General features: G+C 41.5%; 1 protein-coding gene across 2 annotated transcripts in view; it reads left to right on the plus strand.

The window, feature by feature from the left end:
- The first annotated feature begins 4,543 nt into the window (after window positions 1–4,543).
- CLPX (caseinolytic mitochondrial matrix peptidase chaperone subunit X) overlaps window positions 4,544–18,142 on the plus strand; it is a 45,565-nt gene continuing 31,966 nt past the window's right edge. For both annotated transcript variants that reach the window (XR_013450433.1, XM_036087169.2), the window contains exons 1-2: window positions 4,544–4,830; window positions 17,737–17,897. Coding sequence is in view for 1 of the 2 variants with exons in the window: in XM_036087169.2 (XP_035943062.2) it covers window positions 4,752–4,830; window positions 17,737–17,897 (240 nt within the window). In the remaining variant the exon portion in view is untranslated. The remainder of the gene's footprint in view (window positions 4,831–17,736; window positions 17,898–18,142) is intronic.

The following is an 18,142-nucleotide window of genomic DNA, read 5'->3' on the forward strand; positions in this document are numbered from 1 at the left end:
TTGAGTTTCACACTACCTACAAACATGAGCCCCCACCTTTTTTTTTCTTTTTGGTCCTTATTTTTAAAAATATAAATGTTGAGTTCCTTTTACATGCCTGGAAGGATCAATGTCTGCTAATCTGAAGGATTGGTGTCCAGCCATGAAAAAGAAATGTCTTTATTCAGAAGATAGAGTGATTCCCAACAGAATCATGGCTTTCTAAGAGGATATACCTGAATCTCTGGTGAAGAAGGTGAGACTTTGATGTTTATCAAAGGGAGCCCAAGGTTTAAAAAGCAACAACTGAGAAACACAGATTTTAAAATCAAGAGACTTGGGCTCTGTTTTTCTCTCTGTTTCAGACTCATTATGTGACCTTTGTAGAGTCCCGATTTTTTATTTATTTTTTTAACATTTTATTTATTTATTTGACAGAGACAGACACATTGAGAGAGGGAACACAAGCAGGGGGAGTGGAGTGGGAGAGGGAGAAGCAGGCTTCCCGCTGAGCAGGGAGCCCGATACAGGGCTCAATCCCAGGACCCTGGGATCATGACCTGAGCCGAAGGCAGACGCTTAACGACTGAGCCACCCAGGCGCCCCGAGTCCCGACTTTTTAAAGGGCTGTTTCCTCATCTGAAAAATCCAGTGCTAAACTGGATGACTCACTGACTCTCTAACCTATAAAAATATTTTTCACTTAGTAACTCACAATGTTCACAATCCTGGCAGGTGGAATCAAGTATAAAAGGGGGGGAAAAAAAAGAGTTTTACACAAAATGGAGACATAGAAATTATATGCTTTCAGCTATGTAGTCATAAAAGGTAAATAACTCAGGATAAGCAGTCGGCTACTCTAGTGAAACTATTTTAGCTGGAAAATTGCACCTGACTTTCTTTTTTAAGTATTATTAACCTGTCAGAAATGAGTTGAAAGTAGGTGTGATATGGAAATTTTTTGTTCCAAAAAGCTGGTGTAAGATATGACCATAGGATGATATCACCCTTCTGATAGAAGATCCATTTTATCACAGGGAGAATCTCAAATGGCTCTGTGCTTCCAAATCCAGAACTTGAAGGAATGGCCTGAGAGCAACCTGACCAGAGGTTATCCATGCAGTGCCAAGTGAGAGAAGGTCTTAGTGTACTTCCGAAGGCTCCTGGCTCTTTGCCCAGACAGCAACCTCTGTTCCATCTCTTAGCTACCAGGCCACACCTTGGAGCAAGAACACTGTCCCAACCTGTGAATTTCAGGTCGGGGAGCCTACGCTTGTAAAATGGAACATGCTCCTTTGTCAAACAGCCAAGTGGTTCCTAAAGAATGATCCTTTACATATGAACTCATTCCCAAACAGATGTTATTTTATTTAAACTTGACAACCCTCTGTGCTCCAATACCAAACAGGAAGTCTTGGTATATCCTCACCGTACAAGTTCCCCAATTTGAACACCACTATAAGACTTACACCAGGAAAAAAAAAAAAAAAAAAGACTTACACCAGGGACACCTGGGTGGCTCAGCCGGTTAAGCATATGTCTTCAGCTCAGGTCATGATCTCAGAGTCCTGGGATCGAGTCCCACATCAGGCTCCTTGTTCAGCAGGGAGCCTGCTTCTCCCTCTGCCTGCAGCTCCGCCTGCTTGTGCTCTCTCTCTCTCTGACAAATAAATAAAATCTTTAAAAAAACAAACAAACAAACAAAAAACGGGAGCCTGGGTGGATCAGTTGGTTAAGCGACTGCCTTCAGCTCAGGTCATGATCCCAGGACCTGGGATCGAGTGCCACATCAGGCTCCCTACTCCGCAGGGAGTCTGCTTCTCCCTCTGACCCTACCCCCTCTTGTGATCTCTCGCTCACTCTCTCTCTCAAATAAATAAAATAAAATCTTAAAAAAAAAAAAAAAAAAAAAGACTTACACCATTAAAGAACCTAGCACAAAGTTACTGTCCCAATCCATGTTTGTTGGGTGCTGATCCTAATAATCCAGGTATATTCTGTCCCATGGAGCATAGTTGTGGGATGATGCACTGAAAACTACCAAATTCATGTTGCCTGTGTGATGAAACCATCATCAGTCTGATGCCAAACCACATGACCCTTGTTCACATGCCTGAGAAAAAGTTAAACTGAGCTGTGTACGGCTCCCTTTGTTTTGTACTCTCTAGGGCAAAGTCTATACTCTGCAAATCAGGCATCTCCTGGGAATTCCTTCTGGGACACTCATCAGTTAGATTAACCATTGTATAAATTTGTAGAATTTGTGTCTATTAACACCTCTTTGTGAATTATAATTTGCTCTGGTTATATGTAGGATTTTCTAAAGACACCACCCCAGGTTTCTGCCAAGCAAAAGCATTGTTGGAAAATGACTATTTAGTCAAGTACTTACTGATTTTCTACTGTGTATTTAGCCCAAGTATATAATGAAATACCTGTATTCAAAGAGCTCAAAGTCCAGCTGGCAACACAGGCTAAACACAAAACATCAATCTGTAAATAAAATTAAATGCTTAATCATCCTGGGAATAATATAAGGATATATTACACAACAATATAAGGATATTCCTGTCGTCATACCAGTGGCATATATTTTTGTTTTGTTTACTGTCTGTCTTATCTTTCCCCACTAGAACAGAAGCTCCATGAGAGAAACATTTTTTTTTTTAAAGATTTTATTTATTTATTTGACAGAGAGAGACAGCAAGAGAGGGAACACAAGCAGGGGGAGTGGGAGGGGGAGAAGCAGGCTCCCCGCTGAGCAGAGACCCCGATGCGGGGCTCGATCCCAGGACCCTAGGATCACAACCTGAGCCAAAGGCAGACGCTTAACAACTAAGCCACCCAGGCACCCCAAGAGAAACTTTTTTTTTTTTTAATTCAGTGCTATTTCCTCAGTGCCTGGCATGTAATTGGTCCTCAATATTTGTTGACTGAATGAGAAGTCAAATTCCTAGAATAGTTAGAGAAAAGGAAGCTTTCAGGTGAACCTTAACTGTGCTTTTATTCAGCTTGCAATCTATGGGTTTAAAGGAGCAACTTCTTTATTTCTATAAGAAGAAGGAAATTGTATGTAATTGAAATAGAAGGTGAGGTGGGATGAAAGGAATTTAAATTGGGTATTAGGGTCCATGTGATCTGGTTAGCTCACTACTAAAAGAGCTTTATACTAGAATCAATGGTTTTCGAACACTGTTTTAAAGCAAAATAATTCTATTTTCCAACAAAACCCCAATAAATGAAACAGATAAAAGCACAGCCGCTCTGACTGAGAAGTGGCATGGAGGAGCAGACACGGGAGGTCCACCCTTTTAATCCCCTCACTCCCATCACAGAGCTATGGTTTCTGAGGGATTCTAGGAACACAGTTTGATAATACTGGAGTGAGGGAACTTTAGAATCTCTCCTCTCTCAAAATTCTATTAATAGAGGCAGCTAAGGAATACCTAGGCTCCCTTCTGTTCTCTGCACTTTAAGCTGAAGAAGTAGCAGGAGTCAGTTCCATCAGAGAGAAAAACACAGAACCCACCTGTGGCCTGGGCCAAGGCCAATGCCCTTTCTCATGCCACATTTCTCTGACCCAAGACTGATGAGGACTAAATAACTTGTGTGATTGGGCTAGACTCTGGCTTGCCCCTCTTCTCTTTGCCCCCCACCTCCTGCCCTTCACCTAAGCTCAGAACTAAAGGCATCCAAGCTCACCTGGCAATTTCCCTGGGCTTTGGAGTTGATTAAAATCTTACAAAGTAAATAGTCTGGTGCCAACCAAGATGGGAAAAAAGTCTGATTCATTTGTCACCATCCTCCACTTGTGCAGCTGGTCGACCTGCTTTAACTGTCTGGAGAGGAATCAGCCAGGCAGACAGACGTCCAAAAGGGTAAGAGAACTATTTACCAGGGTGTGGTCAGGTTAAACCCTTAAGGGAAACGACAAAGAATCATAAAGCACCCAAGGACTAGCTACAGCTGGAAGAGTTATCACTACTTAGCTTGGAAGAACAAGAGAGCTGTCACCCAACAGCTGTAGCTCGGGGGACTAGGTAAAAATACCAAATACTAAAGAGAAGGAGAAGATAAGGTACATAAAATGCGGAATCCCCAGAGGAAGGAACTTATTCAATCTGAAGCATCTAGCAGCAGCCAAAGGATATTGAAGAGTCCTGGGGCTGACTAAGCCACCAGTCTCACTTTGACCTTCCCCGGTACCAACCGAGAAAGGCCAGGAGTGACTGCGACCGGTTGGGACTACAGCTCCCGACATGCATCTCTCAGCGTCTGTAGTACACTTTTTGATGCTAGGCTAAAGGGACTTTCCCGGAAGAATTGCATGTCGGGAATTGTAGTTGTCCCAATTGGGGCTGGCCGCCTGCCGTAGCGTGCTCATTGGCGCCCAGGTTACCGCCCCCTTCCCCTCGCCGCTCGTCGGTGTATCACGCATGTACACGCAGCGCGTGCTCACGCCCCCTCCCTAGACCTAGGACGCAGGCGCGCGCACGCTCCCCGGGCCCGGTAGGCGGAGGGGAGGTGGGGGGGGAGGAGGAGGAGGAGGAGGAGGTGGGGGAGGGAGGGGGGTTAAGTGTCTACTCTACTGAGTAGACGGCAGTCGGGTACGAAGAGCGCGAAGGCCTGGCGGCCAGGCGGGTAAACTCTGCACTGAGCCTAGGGTCGGCGGGAGGGTCCGGGGCCACGTTAGCGCGCCCTGCGAATAGGAGTCGCGCCGCTGAGACCCGGAGGGCAGCAGGGGGCAAAGCCCCGGCGTAGGCCCAGCGGAGATGTCCGGCTGCGGCGCTTGTAGTTGCGGCGCGGCGGCCGCGCGGCTCATCACCTCTTCGCTCGCCTCCGCGCAGAGAGGTAACGAAGTAGTCCCTCACCTGAGCCAGTAGCCCGGGAGTGTACCGCGGGCGGTGGGGATCCCGGGGAGGGCAAGAGGCCTGCCCCACCCTGAGGGAGTGAGGGGACGCGCCGCGTTTTGCCTGGCACCCCTCTTTCCTCGTGGGATGGGGCTCTGCCAGCCTCTGGGGCAGCTGGTTCTCAGATTTGAAGTAAATCCCTTGTGCTCCCCCGCCCGCGAGCATTCAGGCCTCTTGACTTTGGGGCCGGAATGTGGCCACTTAGCAGAAACCGTGAAAGAGGCATAAAATGCTCCTTTCGTTAAAAAGTGTCCCCTACTCGGAGGTCCGCCGGGTACTGCCACCCGCCCCGCCGGTGGCTTCTCCGGAGCCCGGCCGGGTTCCCTTCCGGCCTGTCGGGGGCTCCGGGAAGGGCTCGGGTGAGGGGCTGCCACTGTTGGGGGGCCCCCCGGGGCCGCGGGGCGCCGAGCCGGCCGTCCCGGACGCAGGCCGCGCGAGACCCACCGTGTCACTGTCATTGTGCGGCAGCTTACGCCGGGACAGAAGCCGGGCTCACAATCCTCCCGGCGCCGGGAAAACCTCGCGGCCCGCAGGGAAGCGGCCGGGGTGATTGGGGAAATTCCCGCAGAAATTGTTTTTGAAGTACTTAAATGTCTCAGCAGTCGGCCGGTTTTCCCAACTTGACGGTCCGAGATAGTTTCTTAAGGGTGGCGCTTGTTTACCTTTACTTTCTGTTTATCAGGAGCTCTGAAAGGGTGTCATCCCAGCCAAGAGATTCCGGAAAAGAAACCATTTTCCTCTTCCCCAAATCTATGAATATCAGACTAGAAGCTAGATCCTGTTATAATCACTTTTAGACAAATTCGTTTTGTTTTGGCTTGTCAACTTACGATCCTTGGTTAAATAAAAAAGTCCCCTTTTCCTGTATTTTAGGTTAATTAGAAATGCCCTTACCATTTACTAAAGGTGTTTTGCGAGTTTAGTTCACAAAGAGGGATTAAATGAAGTAATGTGGGCAGAAGCACCTGTAAAGTGATACAGGGAAGTAAAGGAGTGAATTTGGTTCCAAGACATTGTTAAACCTGAACAAGCAGATGTCCTTATTCCAGGAATTTGAGTTGGAAACGCTTGAACGGGACATTTAAATTCATTTAATGGACATCTTTTTTTGCGGATCTACTATGTACTGGGCCCTGTTTTGGTGCTGGAGAGAGTGGTGAACATGTCCTCAATCTGCAGGTTTAAAATCTACTGAAGCAGAAAAAGAACAATATCATTTGTAGAAGTGGGTAAAGTGTGTGTGTGTTCTCTTTGGGCAGGGAAGGATTCTTTGACAAAGTTCTTCATCTGTTCCAGTCAGTTGTGCCATAAAATTGAATCATAGGAGGTGTGTGGTAATTCTTTTTTATTTTCAGAACAACCACTGATTTAAAAATTGAATGTATCGTTAGATGAAGCAACACAATTTAATGGCTTTAGATATGATCATCTATTATTATAAGTTTGTCAGAAGTTTTCAGAAATATTGAACCATTGTTTCTGCTGTAAATTAAGCTTAAAATATGGGACGTTACCTCCTATCATTGTAGAATTTAATATTTTTATATGACAGTGAAACAGCAAATGGTTTTCACATTGATTTAAGACTTTCACAAGGCTTCATTAACATAAAATGTTTATTGTCCATAGTAGAAACTCAAAGTATAAACTAGTCTTGCAATATAGAGATATTTTCTTTAAGGACTTAAAACACTCCAGGAAGGTTATTTTTATTTAGGATTCTTGAAAAGAGGAAGAGAGGCAAAAGAGAAAGAAAAATCAGAATTGAACTTTAGCTCGTTTTTTATTCTTATAAACATAGAGTTAAGAATTTTAGCAATATAATATAGGTAAACAAAAAATTTAATCAAAATAGTCTTACACCATGAAATTATACAATGAAGTAAAAGTAGAGATTTCAGAGCTCTCTTGAAGTGTAGTGCTGTTCTCTATTTCCATTTGTTATGTTAGACTTTTAAAATTTTTAAATGGTATTTTGAAAAATTATTTGTAAATTGTCATGCTAGATACTGGATCTGTTTTCCTGGTGGGCTATGTGTATCTCCAATTTAATGTGTTTTTCCTACTATTCTCTTTGAATATGAAACCTGTAGTAAAGTAAAAACTAAATATTTTTTCTACCCAAATTGCTGATACTTTTCAGTCTGTATATACTTTTTGTATATATGTATAAATATTTATATATTTTTAATGCGCTAAATATGTACATTTAGGAATGCTTGATTCCATTTACAAAATTCTGAATGACAGTACTTGGTTTGAATTTGGTTGTGAGAATTGTGGAGTCACATGTAACTCCCTTGATCTTTGGCTACTTTCTGTCCATGTCCAGTGAAAGGGTGTCACCTCATGAGGGTGTTAAGTAAGATGCTCAAACATGTTGGCATCCATAATTTTCATGATAGTTGTGTAATGTGCCTACCTTAACAGTTTTTAGCTAGATTTTAAGTCTCTCTCTTTTGTTAGTTAAATACAATACAAATTAAATAAGGCAAAGTGAATAAATGATAGAGCATCTTTATTTCTGCAATTGCAAACTTTTTTTTTTTTTTTTTTTTAAGATTTTATTTACTTGAGAGAGAGAGAGGGAGGGAGAGCCTGCACAAGCAAGGGGGAAGGGCAGAGGGAAAGGGAGCAGCAGACTCCCCGCTGAGCAGGGAGCACTACCTAGCAGGGCTCCATCCCCGGGACCCTGAGATCAAGACCAGAGCCGAAGGCAGCCACTTAACCGAATGAGCCACCTAGGCACCCCTGCAAACTATTTCTTAATAAACATTTCTATTTTCTTGGCATATTCCTTTTCAGACCAGCAGACTAGCCTTAGTGAAAACCCATCAAACATTTTTAAACTTGAGGAAAGCTATTATAGGAGTGATGATGTTATTTTTCTTTATTCAGAAGTATTCAGGGGCGCCTCGGTGACTCAGTTGGTTGAGCATCTGACTCTTGGTTTTGGCTCAGTTCATTTTCTTGGCATCGTGAAATCAAGACCCAAGTTGGGCTCCCCACTCAGTGGGGAGTCTGCTTGAGATTCTCTCTCTCCCTCTGCCCAGCGCGTGTGCATTCTCTCTCTCAAATCTTTAAAAATGTATATATATTTTTAAAAAGTATTCAGAATTCAGGAAATAATAACTTGGGCATGAAATGAAATTTTGAAACTAGTAAAAGCAATAAGCATCTACTAAGTTGCTGGCATTATTTGTTTTTGTTGAATTTTTTTTTTTTTTCAGTTTTTATTAGTGGTTAGAGGCCAAGTGGTTAAGCAAGCATTTATTTTATTTATTTTAAAGATTTTATTTATTTATTTGACAGAGACACAGCGATAGAGGGAACACAAGCAGAGGGGGAGGAAGAGGCAGAGGGAGAAACAGGCTTCCCGCTGAGCAGGAAGCCCGATGTGGGGCTCAATCCCAGGACCCTGGGATCATGACCTGAGCTGAAGGCAGATGCTTAACGACTGAGCCACCCAGGTGCCCCTTAAGCAAGCATTTAACTTGATTTGCCATTTCATCAGTTATTATACAGTTAAATATTGTCAGTACAAAAAGATAATTTAAAATTTTTCATTAGTTCTCTTTCTAAAATTTATAAAGATCAGTTTATCTTTTAAGCTGAATCATTTGTTTTTTAGAGAATGCTTAGTTTAAGGTTGAATATAGGAAGTCAAATATTTAACAGTTGAATAAATTACTCTCCTAGTTCTTTTTTCCTCTCCTAGTTCTTAATAGACCTATAGTCAATGTACCTTATTCTAGTATTTCTTTTTAAAAACCGCTGCTCTAAAACTCAGAACGTTTTATTTGTATGACAAAAGTTTTGTAAATGGTTTAGCTTTTAACCATCTTCTCTTGTTGCTGCCAACTATTCTTTCGAAATATACTTTACAGAAATACTTCCCTTTTTGACTTTTCTATGGGTTCTTTACCTGAGGTTCATAGGCCTCCAGTGTGTCCAAAGGGATAGAATTCAGAAGTTCTGTTAATTTTTTTTTAAGATTTTATTTATTTGACAGAGACACAGCGAGAGAGGGAACACAAGCAGGGGGAGTGGGAGAGGGAGAAGCAGGCTTCCTGCTGAGCAGGGAGCCCAATGCAGAGCTCCCCAGGACCCTGGGATCATGACCTGAGCCGAAGGCAGACACTTTTTTTTTTTTTTTTTTTTAAAGATTTTATTTATTTATTTGAGAGAGAGAATGAGAGAGAGAGAGCACATGAGAGAGGGGAGGGTCAGAGGGAGAAGCCGACTCCCTGCTGAGCAGGGAGCCCGATGTGGGACTCGATCCTGGGTCTCCAGGATCATGACCTGAGCCGAAGGCAGTCGCTTAACCAACTGAGCCACCCAGGCGCCCCAAAGGCAGACACTTAACCGACTGAGCCACCCAGGTGCCCCAACCAATAGCCTCTTTGGAAACATGTTTATAGTTATATTTTAAGGTTTTTATTTATTTCAGAAAGAGAGAGAGCACAAGCTGGGGAGACAGGGAGAGGGAGAAGCAGACTCCCCGCTGAGCAGGGAGCCCGATGTGGGGCTCAATCCCAGGACCCTGGGATCATGACCTGAGCTGAAGGCAGATGCTTAACGACTGAGCCACCCAGGCGCCCTGAGAAGTTCTGTTAATTTTATTTTCACTAATTACTAACTGAAATGTAGCATTTCCTTCAATTTTGAATGGAGGCAACAACCCACAGTAGTAGTAGCAGTATCTGTGAATTTGTAACCAATCAAAATCACAAATATTTTCTTATCACATTACAGTTGTTCATATCTCAAGGCACTGTTTATACTTTTCACTACTTTGAGATCATGGTAGTTGTTTAAAAAGCTGTTAAGGGGGTATCTGGGTGGCTTAGTCTTTTAAGCATGAGCCTTCGGCTCAGGTCAGCCTCTTTATCCATTCATCTATCCTTGGACACGGGCTGCTTCCATAGTATGGTTATTGTAAATAATGCTCCAATAAACATAGGGGTGCATATATCCCTTTGAATTAGTGTCTTTGTATTTTTTGGGTAAATACCCAGTAGTAGTGGGTACTGGATCATAGGGTAGTTCTATTTTTAATTTTTTGAGGAAACTGCATATTGTTTTCCACAGTGGCTGTACCAGTTTGTATTCTCACCAACAGTGTAAGAGGTTTCCTTTTAACACTTGTTGTTTCTTGATTTTGCCATTTTGACTGGTGTGAGGTGATCTCTTATTATAGTTTTGATTTGATTTCCCTGATGATGACTTATATTTAGCATTTTTTCATGTGTCTGTTGGCCGTCTGGATATCTTTGGAGAAATTTCTGTTCATGTCTTCTGCCCCTTTTTAAATTGGATTATTTATTTTTTGGGTCTTGATTTGTATCTGTTCATTTTTATTTCCCTTGCCTCAGGAGACATATCTAGAGAATGTTGCTATGGCTGATGTCAGAGAAATTATTGCTTGTGCTCTCTTCAAGGATTTTTATGGTTTCGGGTCTCACATTTAGGTCTTTAATCCATTTTGAATTTATTTTTGTATATGGTGAAAGAAAGTGGTCCAGTTTCATTCTCTCATGTGTTGCTGTCCAGTTTTCCCAACACCATTTGTTGAGAATGTCTTTTTCCCATTGTGTATTCATTCCTGCTTTATTGAAGATTAATTGACCATTTAATTGTGGGTTTGTTTCTGGGTTTTCCATTATATTGATCTGTGTGTCTATTTTTGTGTCAGTACCATACTGTTTTAATTACTGCAGCTTTGTAGTATAACTTAAAGTGTGGAATTGTGATACCTCCAGTTTTCTTTTTTTTTTTAAGATTGCTTTGGGTATTCGCAGTCTTTTGTGGTTCCATATAAATTTTAGGATTGTTCTAGTTCTTTGAAAAATGCTATTGGTATATTGATAGGGATTGCTTTGGGTAGTGTGGACATTTTAACAGTACTCTTCCAACCCATGAGCATAGAATGTCTTTCCATTTCTTTGAATCATCTTGAATTTCTTTCATCAGTGTTTTATAGTTTTCAGAGTATAGCTCTTTCACCTCTTTGGTTAAGTTATTCCTAGATATTTCATTGTTTTTGGTGCAATTATAAATGGGATTTTTTTTTTTTTTTAATTTCACTTTCTGCTGCTTCATTTTTTTTTTTAAGGATTTTATTTATTTATCTGAAAGGTGGGGTGGGGGAGAGTACAGGCAGGCGGAGCAGGAGAGGAAGAAGCAGGCTCCCCGCTGAGCAGGGAGCCAAAGTAGGGCTCCTTCCCAGGACCCCGGGATCACCACCCGAACTGAAGGCAGACGCTTAACCAACTGAGCCACCCAGGCACCCCTGCTGCTTCATTTTTTAGCATATAGGGATGCAACAGATTTCTGTATATTGATTTTGTATCCTGTGACTTTCCTGAATTCATTTATCAGTTCTAGTTTTTTGGTGCAGTCTTTAGGGTTTTCTGTATTTAGTATCATGTCATCTGCAAATAGTGAGAGTTTTACCTTTTCTTTACTAATTTGAATGCCTTTTATTTCTTTATGTTGTCAAATGCTGTAGCTAAGACTTCCAGTACTATGTTGAATAAAAGTGATGAGAGTGGACATCCTTATCTTCTTTCTGACCTTAGGGGAAAAGCTCTTAGTTTTTCACCATTGAGTATGATGTTGGCAAAAAGCATATTTAAAAAATATTTTGATAACTTACTTCAAATTGGTTTCCTTTGTTATGTATTTTGTTCTTTACATTTAAAAACATTATTTTGAGAAGGGTTCCATCCAGAGGCTTCACCAGACTCCCAGAGGAGTTCATGGCACAAAAAAGGTTTCAAACTCCTGATTAGATGACTACAGTGATTTCTGTGAGGATTTTATAAGATTGGCGAGAGTGACTAATCATTTAAACTGTTCAGTATAGTGGTTTAAAAAGTGTGGTTCCCTGGGGAGCCTGGGTGGCTCAGTTGGTTGGGTGTCTGCCTTCGGTCATGATGCTGCGGTCTGGGATCAAGCCCCAAGTCAGGCTCCTTGCTTGGCGGGGAGCATGCTTCTCCCTCTGCCTGCCATTGCCCCTGCTTGTGTGTGTGCGTGCGTGCGCGCTCACGCTCTCTCTCTCTCTGTCAGATAAATAAAATTTTTAAAAAAAAAAAATTGTGGTTCCCAAGGGTGCCTGGTGACTCAGTTGGTTGAGCGTCCGATGTTTGTGTTTTGGCTCAGGTCATGATCTCAGGGTTGTAGATTGAACCCCTGGTGGGGTTTCATGCTCAGTAGGGAGTCGGCTTGAGATTCTGTCCCTGCCTCTCCCTCAGCCCCTCCCCTGCTTGTGCACAGGCTTTTTCTCTCTCTCTTTAAAATAAAGAAATCTTAAAAAAAAAAAAAAAAGTGTGGTGCCCAGACCAACATCATTAGTATAATCTGACAATTTGTTAGAAATACATTCTTGGGTCCCACTTCAGACCTTCTGAGTCAGAACCAGGGAATATTCTTTGCAGTCTGCTTTATTTTAACAAGCTCTCCAGGTAATTCTGGTGCATGTTCAGGTTTGAGAACCACTGGTTAGTATTTATGGCATCTTGTTGTACAGCCCCATAGATTATAGAATGTTAAAACTGCATCAGGGCTAGCAAAGAAATTCTTTTTTTTTTTTTTAAGATTTTATCTATTTGAGAGAGAGAGAGAGAGCACAAGCAGGGGGAGGGGCAAAAGGAGAGGGAGAAGCAGACTCCCCGCCAAGCAGGGAGCCCGACACGGGGCTCCATCGCAGGACCCCAAGATCATGACCTGAGCAGAAGGCAGACACAACTAACTGAGCCACCCAGGCATCCCTAGCAAAGAAATTCTTAAATTTAGAAGTTGAAATGACATGAACATGTTTTTCAGGTAGTATTTTCTCTGGTAACTTTATGGTTGCATTGGTTTCATATGTTACTTGGTAAGTTATTTAAGGTGAAGGACTAATTTTTTTTTTCTATTCAGAATAAGTAGACTTTAAAAGGATCATGTTCATAATTTTTATTTCTCTTAATTTCCTGAAGATAATTTCCTTTCAGCTTATTTTTTTTTTAAGATTTTATTTATTTATTTGACAGAGAGAGAGAGACAGCAAGAGAGGGAGCACAAGCAGGGAGAGTGGGAGAGGGAGAAACAGGCTTCCCGCCGAGCAGGGAGCCCGACGCGGGGCTCGATCCCAAGACCCTGGGACCGTGACCTGACCCGAAGGCAGACGCTTAGCGACTGAGCTACCCAGGCGCCCCTCAACTTATTTTCTAATAACATTAGATATAAATTGATAAACACTATTTTGAAAGATATATTTTATTGTAAATGGGATATAATACACTGTGATACTTTAGGGTTACGTTTTTTTTTTTTTAAGATTTTATTTGTCAGAGAGAGAGAGAGCATAAGCAGGGGGAGCGGCAGGCAGAGGGAGAAGCAGGCTCCCCACTGAGCAAGGAGCCCAGTTTGGGATCGATCCCAGGCCCCTTGGATCATGACCAGAGCGGAAGGCAGATGCTTAACTGACTGAGCCACCCAGGCGTCCCACAGGGTTAAGTTTTATTCTAAACATCCAAGTTCCACTAGTCTCAAGTAAAGCTTGTTGTAACTGTAGTTTTCTTTGTGAATACATTGTAATGGTTAAATTAAAAAGTTACATTTGTTACATAGATTATAATAAATTATTTTATTATGCTACCATTCATACTAATTTATGGATGTTTTCTTTTTTCCATTTTTTTTTTTTTTTTAAAGATTTTATTTATTTATTTGACAGAGAGCACAAGCAGAGGGTGTGGCAGGGACAGAGAAGCAGGCTCCCCGCGGAGCAGGGAGCCCGATGTGGGACTCGATCTCAGGACCCTGGGATCATGACCTGAGCCGAAGGCAGACACTCAACAACTGAGCCATCCAGGCGCCCCTCTTTTTTTCCATTTTTTAAAAATTTAAATTCAATTAATTAACATTTAATGTATTACTGGTTTCAGAGGTAGAGGTCAGTGATTCAACAGTCTTTTATAATACCCAGTGCTTATTACATTGCATGTCCTCCTTAATGTCTATCACCCAGTTACCCTATCCCCCTACCTCCCTCCCCTCCAGCAACCCTCAGTTTGTTTCCTATGATTAAGCGTTTCTTATGGTTTGTCTCCCTCTCTGCTTATGCCTTGTTTTATTTTTTCCTCCCTTCCCCTCTGATCCTCTGTTTCGTTTCTTAAATTCCACATATGAGTGAGATCATATGATAATTGTCTTTCTCTGATTGACTTATTTCGCTTAGCATGATACCCTCTAGTTTTATCCATGTCGTTGGAAATGGCAAGATTTCATTTTTTTTTTTTGATGGCTGAGTAGTATTCCGTAATTTATGGATGTTTTCAAACACACACAAAATAGAACAAGGGACACCAAAATACCCATCACCCAGCCTTAATGTCCATTAACTTTCTGTATTCTTGATTTCAGCTATTCTTTCCCCCATTACTTTTTCTAGATTTGCTTTTTAGACTGACATAGTCTTTAAACCATATTATGTCTTTTGAAAAACAAAATTCATGAACTACCTTAAATTTCATTCTAATGAGAGTAATGGCTATCATTTACTGCAAAAAAATGGAAATGTTACACTTGAGAAAATTTGAAAATCTTTTTGAAAACATCACTCAGAAGAAAAACATCAAATGTAGTTTTTTTTTTAAATATTAATATTCAAGTTTAATAGTGTTAAGCAAAATTTTCCAGTCTATGGATTAGGGACTAGTGTGTCATAAACCTTAATCCTTTTTTAGTGTTGTTTGTGAATTTATATAGAGATGAGAAAATTTATTTATATCTTTCCTGATAAGTTTGATGGTTTTATTTTTGTATTTTATGGAACTGGAGAAGGCCTAGGGCAATAAATAGCTAAAGAAACTAGTTCTAACAGTGTACACAAATGTGTTGGAAAATTGGAGTTAATAAAGTCAGTTATATAACTACGCAATTGCTTTTGAATTGTTTGAAGGACGTTATTTATTTTGTTCATTTTTTTTTTAGAGAGGGAGAGGGGGTGGGGAGGGATAGGAGGGAGAGGGAAAGAGAGAAAATCTTAAGTTAGATTCCATGCCCAGAGCAGAGCCCAATGCAGTCCTCGATCTCACAACCCTGAGATCATGACCTGAGCTGAAATATAGAGTCAGATGTTTAACTGACTGAGCCACCCAGGCGCTCCTCAAAGGATGTAATTTTAAACCAGTTTTTGTGTTTGGATACAATATGTACATATGTGCATGATCTCTTAAAAGACCTAACAGGTATAGAAATAAAAATTTAAAGGCTGAGTTGAGAATTTTGCAGGTAATAAAATGAGGGAGATAAAATCAGTTTCTTAAAATTTATTTATTAACTTTAACACCTTCCCCCCTTTTTGTTATTACCTGCTAACAGTGCTTTGATACACTGCTGGGAAACTTCCTTCTTTGGGGATTCATTAAGATTCATTAATATATAGGGGCGCCTGGGTGGCTCAGTCGTTAAGCGTCTGCCTTCAGCTCAGGTCATGATCCCAGGGTCCTGGGATCGAGCCCCGCATCGGGCTCCCTGCTCTGCGGGGAGCCTGCTTCTCCCTCTGCCACTCCCCCTGCTTGTTAAAAAAAAAAAAAAAAAGATTCATTAATATATATTAGTTTATGCAGGGTTGTGAGTAGCCCTACAGTACTCAGTACTGGAATCTGTGGAATTTTGTTTAACCTAAGACCATTCGATTTTCTTGTGTAGGGAACACACTTTTATTTTTTTATTTTTTAAAGATTTTATTTATTAGAGAGAGGGAGAGAGAGCGAGCACAGCAGGGGGAGCAGCACAGGGAGAGGGAGAAGCAGGCCCCCCCAGTGAGCAGGGAGCCCGATGCTGGGCCTGATCCCAGGACTCTGGGATGACGACCCAAGCCAAAGGCAGACGCCCAACTGACCGAGCCACCCAGGCACCCTGGGAACACGCTTTTAAAGATCAGCTTGGGAAATGCTGCCTTGCAGAATGCAGTATGACTCTTTTGCCACTGACTATAATTTATTTAGGGGTTTATTTTGTATTTATATGAGAAAAACTAGGGGTCAGCCAACAGTGATCCCATGGACCAAAACTGGCCACACCCATTTGTTTACATATTGTTTGTTTTCATGTTACAGAGTAGTTAGAACGGAGACTACATGGCCCAGAAAGCTGAAAATATTTACTATTCTGGTCCTTTACAGAAAAAGTTTGCCACAGAAGTCAGTGATTAACCTATACCCTTTTTTTTTTTTTAAAGATTTATTTATTTATTTGAGAGAGCAAGAATGAGAGAGAGAGAGAGTACATGAGAGGGGGGAGGGTTAGAGGGAGAAGCAGGCTCCTCGCCGAGCAGGGGAGCCCTATGCGGGACTCGATCCAGGGACTCCAGGATCATGACCTGAGCCGAAGGCAGTCGCTTAACCAACAGAGCCACCCAGGCGCCCCTATACCCTTTTTAATAATTTTAACTTCAAATATGGTAAAAAGTTAAAATGCTGAAAGCAGGATAGTGGTTACACAGTATTTACTGAATTAAGGTTTTTTATAAGATTGAAACATTTAATTAAAACATGTAGTTAATGAACATGCATAACTTTTTTTTTTTTTATTTTATTTATTTATTTAGACAGAGACACAGTGAGAGAGGGAACACAAGCAGAGGGAGTGGGAGAGGGAGAAGCAGGCTTCCCGCTGAGCAGGGAGCCTGATGTGGGGCTCGATCCCAGGACCCTGGGATCATGACCTGAGCCGGAGGCAGACGCTTAACGACTGAGCCACCCAGGCGCCCCGAACATGCATAACTTTTTAAAGAACATTTGAAGTTTCCATTGTTGCAGATATTACACTCCCCCATCCCCGTCAGAGACAGATAAAAGTTTATGTCAATTGCTTATTTTCATTGGTAGAAATACTGTAAGAAGACTAAGAATATAGGTTGTAAATGGCCTTTTCCCCCTACAGGTGAGGCAGATGTTGAACTCCTTATCTCTCACACTTTCAAAGAGCCACTCATTGTTACAACCTGGGTGGTCTTTCCTCATTTCCAAACAGGCCCAGAAAGAGACCTATTTATTTACCTGGAATCTGTAGGCCCAGGTCTGGCCTATTTTTCTTTTTTTTTTTTAAGATTTTATTTATTTATTAGAGAGAGAGAGGGAGAGAGCACACAGGGAGAGAGTGCACAAGAAGGGAGAGCAGCAGACAGTGGGAGAAGCAGGCTCCCCACTGAGCAAGGAGCCCAATGTGGGACTCGATCCCAGCACCCTGAGGTCATGACCTGAGCCGAAGGCAAATGCTTAACCAACTGAGCCACCAAGGCACCCCAGGTCTGGCCTATTTTTAAGGTGGCTTTGCCTCTGTGAAATAAGTCAAGCAGAGAAAGTCAATTATCATATGGTTTCACTTATTTGTGGAACATAAGGAATAGAATGGAGGACATTAGGAGAAGGAAGGGAAAAATGAAGGGGGGAAATCGGAGGGAGAGATGAACCATGAGAGACTATGGACTCTGAGAAACAAACTGAGGGTTTTAGAGGGGAGGGGGTGGGGGGATGTGTTAGCCCAGTGATGGGTATTAAGGAGGGCACGTACTGCATGGAGCACTGGGTGTTAACGAAAACAATGGATCGTGGATCACTACATCAAAAACTAATGATGTATGGTGACTAACATAATAAAATAAAAATTAAAAAAAAAAGGTGGCTTTGTCTCTGATGGTGTCACTATTTTCTCTACCATTTTGTTACTACTGCTGTGAAAACTATAGCTTTTTGAACCTCGTTTATACTTAAGGAATTTTTGTTTTCAGGGAATTTATTGAAGGCTTGTTAATATTTGATGTGTAGACTAATAAATTTCATTATATTTCCAGGTATCTCTTGTGGTCGCATTCACATACCCGTTTTAGGAAGGCTCGGGACCTTTGAAACTCAGATTCTACGAAGAGCTCCCTTTAGAACCTTTACAGAAACACCAGCATACTTTGCATCAAAAGATGGGATAAGTAAAGATGGCTCTGGAGATGGAAATAAGGTATTTAACTTTATTGGCATCTATATACACATTTGAGTTCCTTCCTTCAAACAATTAAATGTAATAATAGTATTCTCTATTCTGTCAGTTTATATGTTTTCTGTAGGAAATGTGAAATATATAAAATGATATGAAGAATTTATGTAATTTTATTTTGTGTTTTAGTTTCAACCATAAAATAGTTTTATAAGCATTGCACTTAGTCAGCAGTAGTTAAAACTTCTAATACTCCAAAGTAATAAAGA

Source organism: Halichoerus grypus, chromosome 8, assembly GCF_964656455.1.
Source record: "Halichoerus grypus chromosome 8, mHalGry1.hap1.1, whole genome shotgun sequence".
In the NCBI taxonomy this organism is placed as follows: domain Eukaryota; kingdom Metazoa; phylum Chordata; class Mammalia; order Carnivora; family Phocidae; genus Halichoerus; species Halichoerus grypus.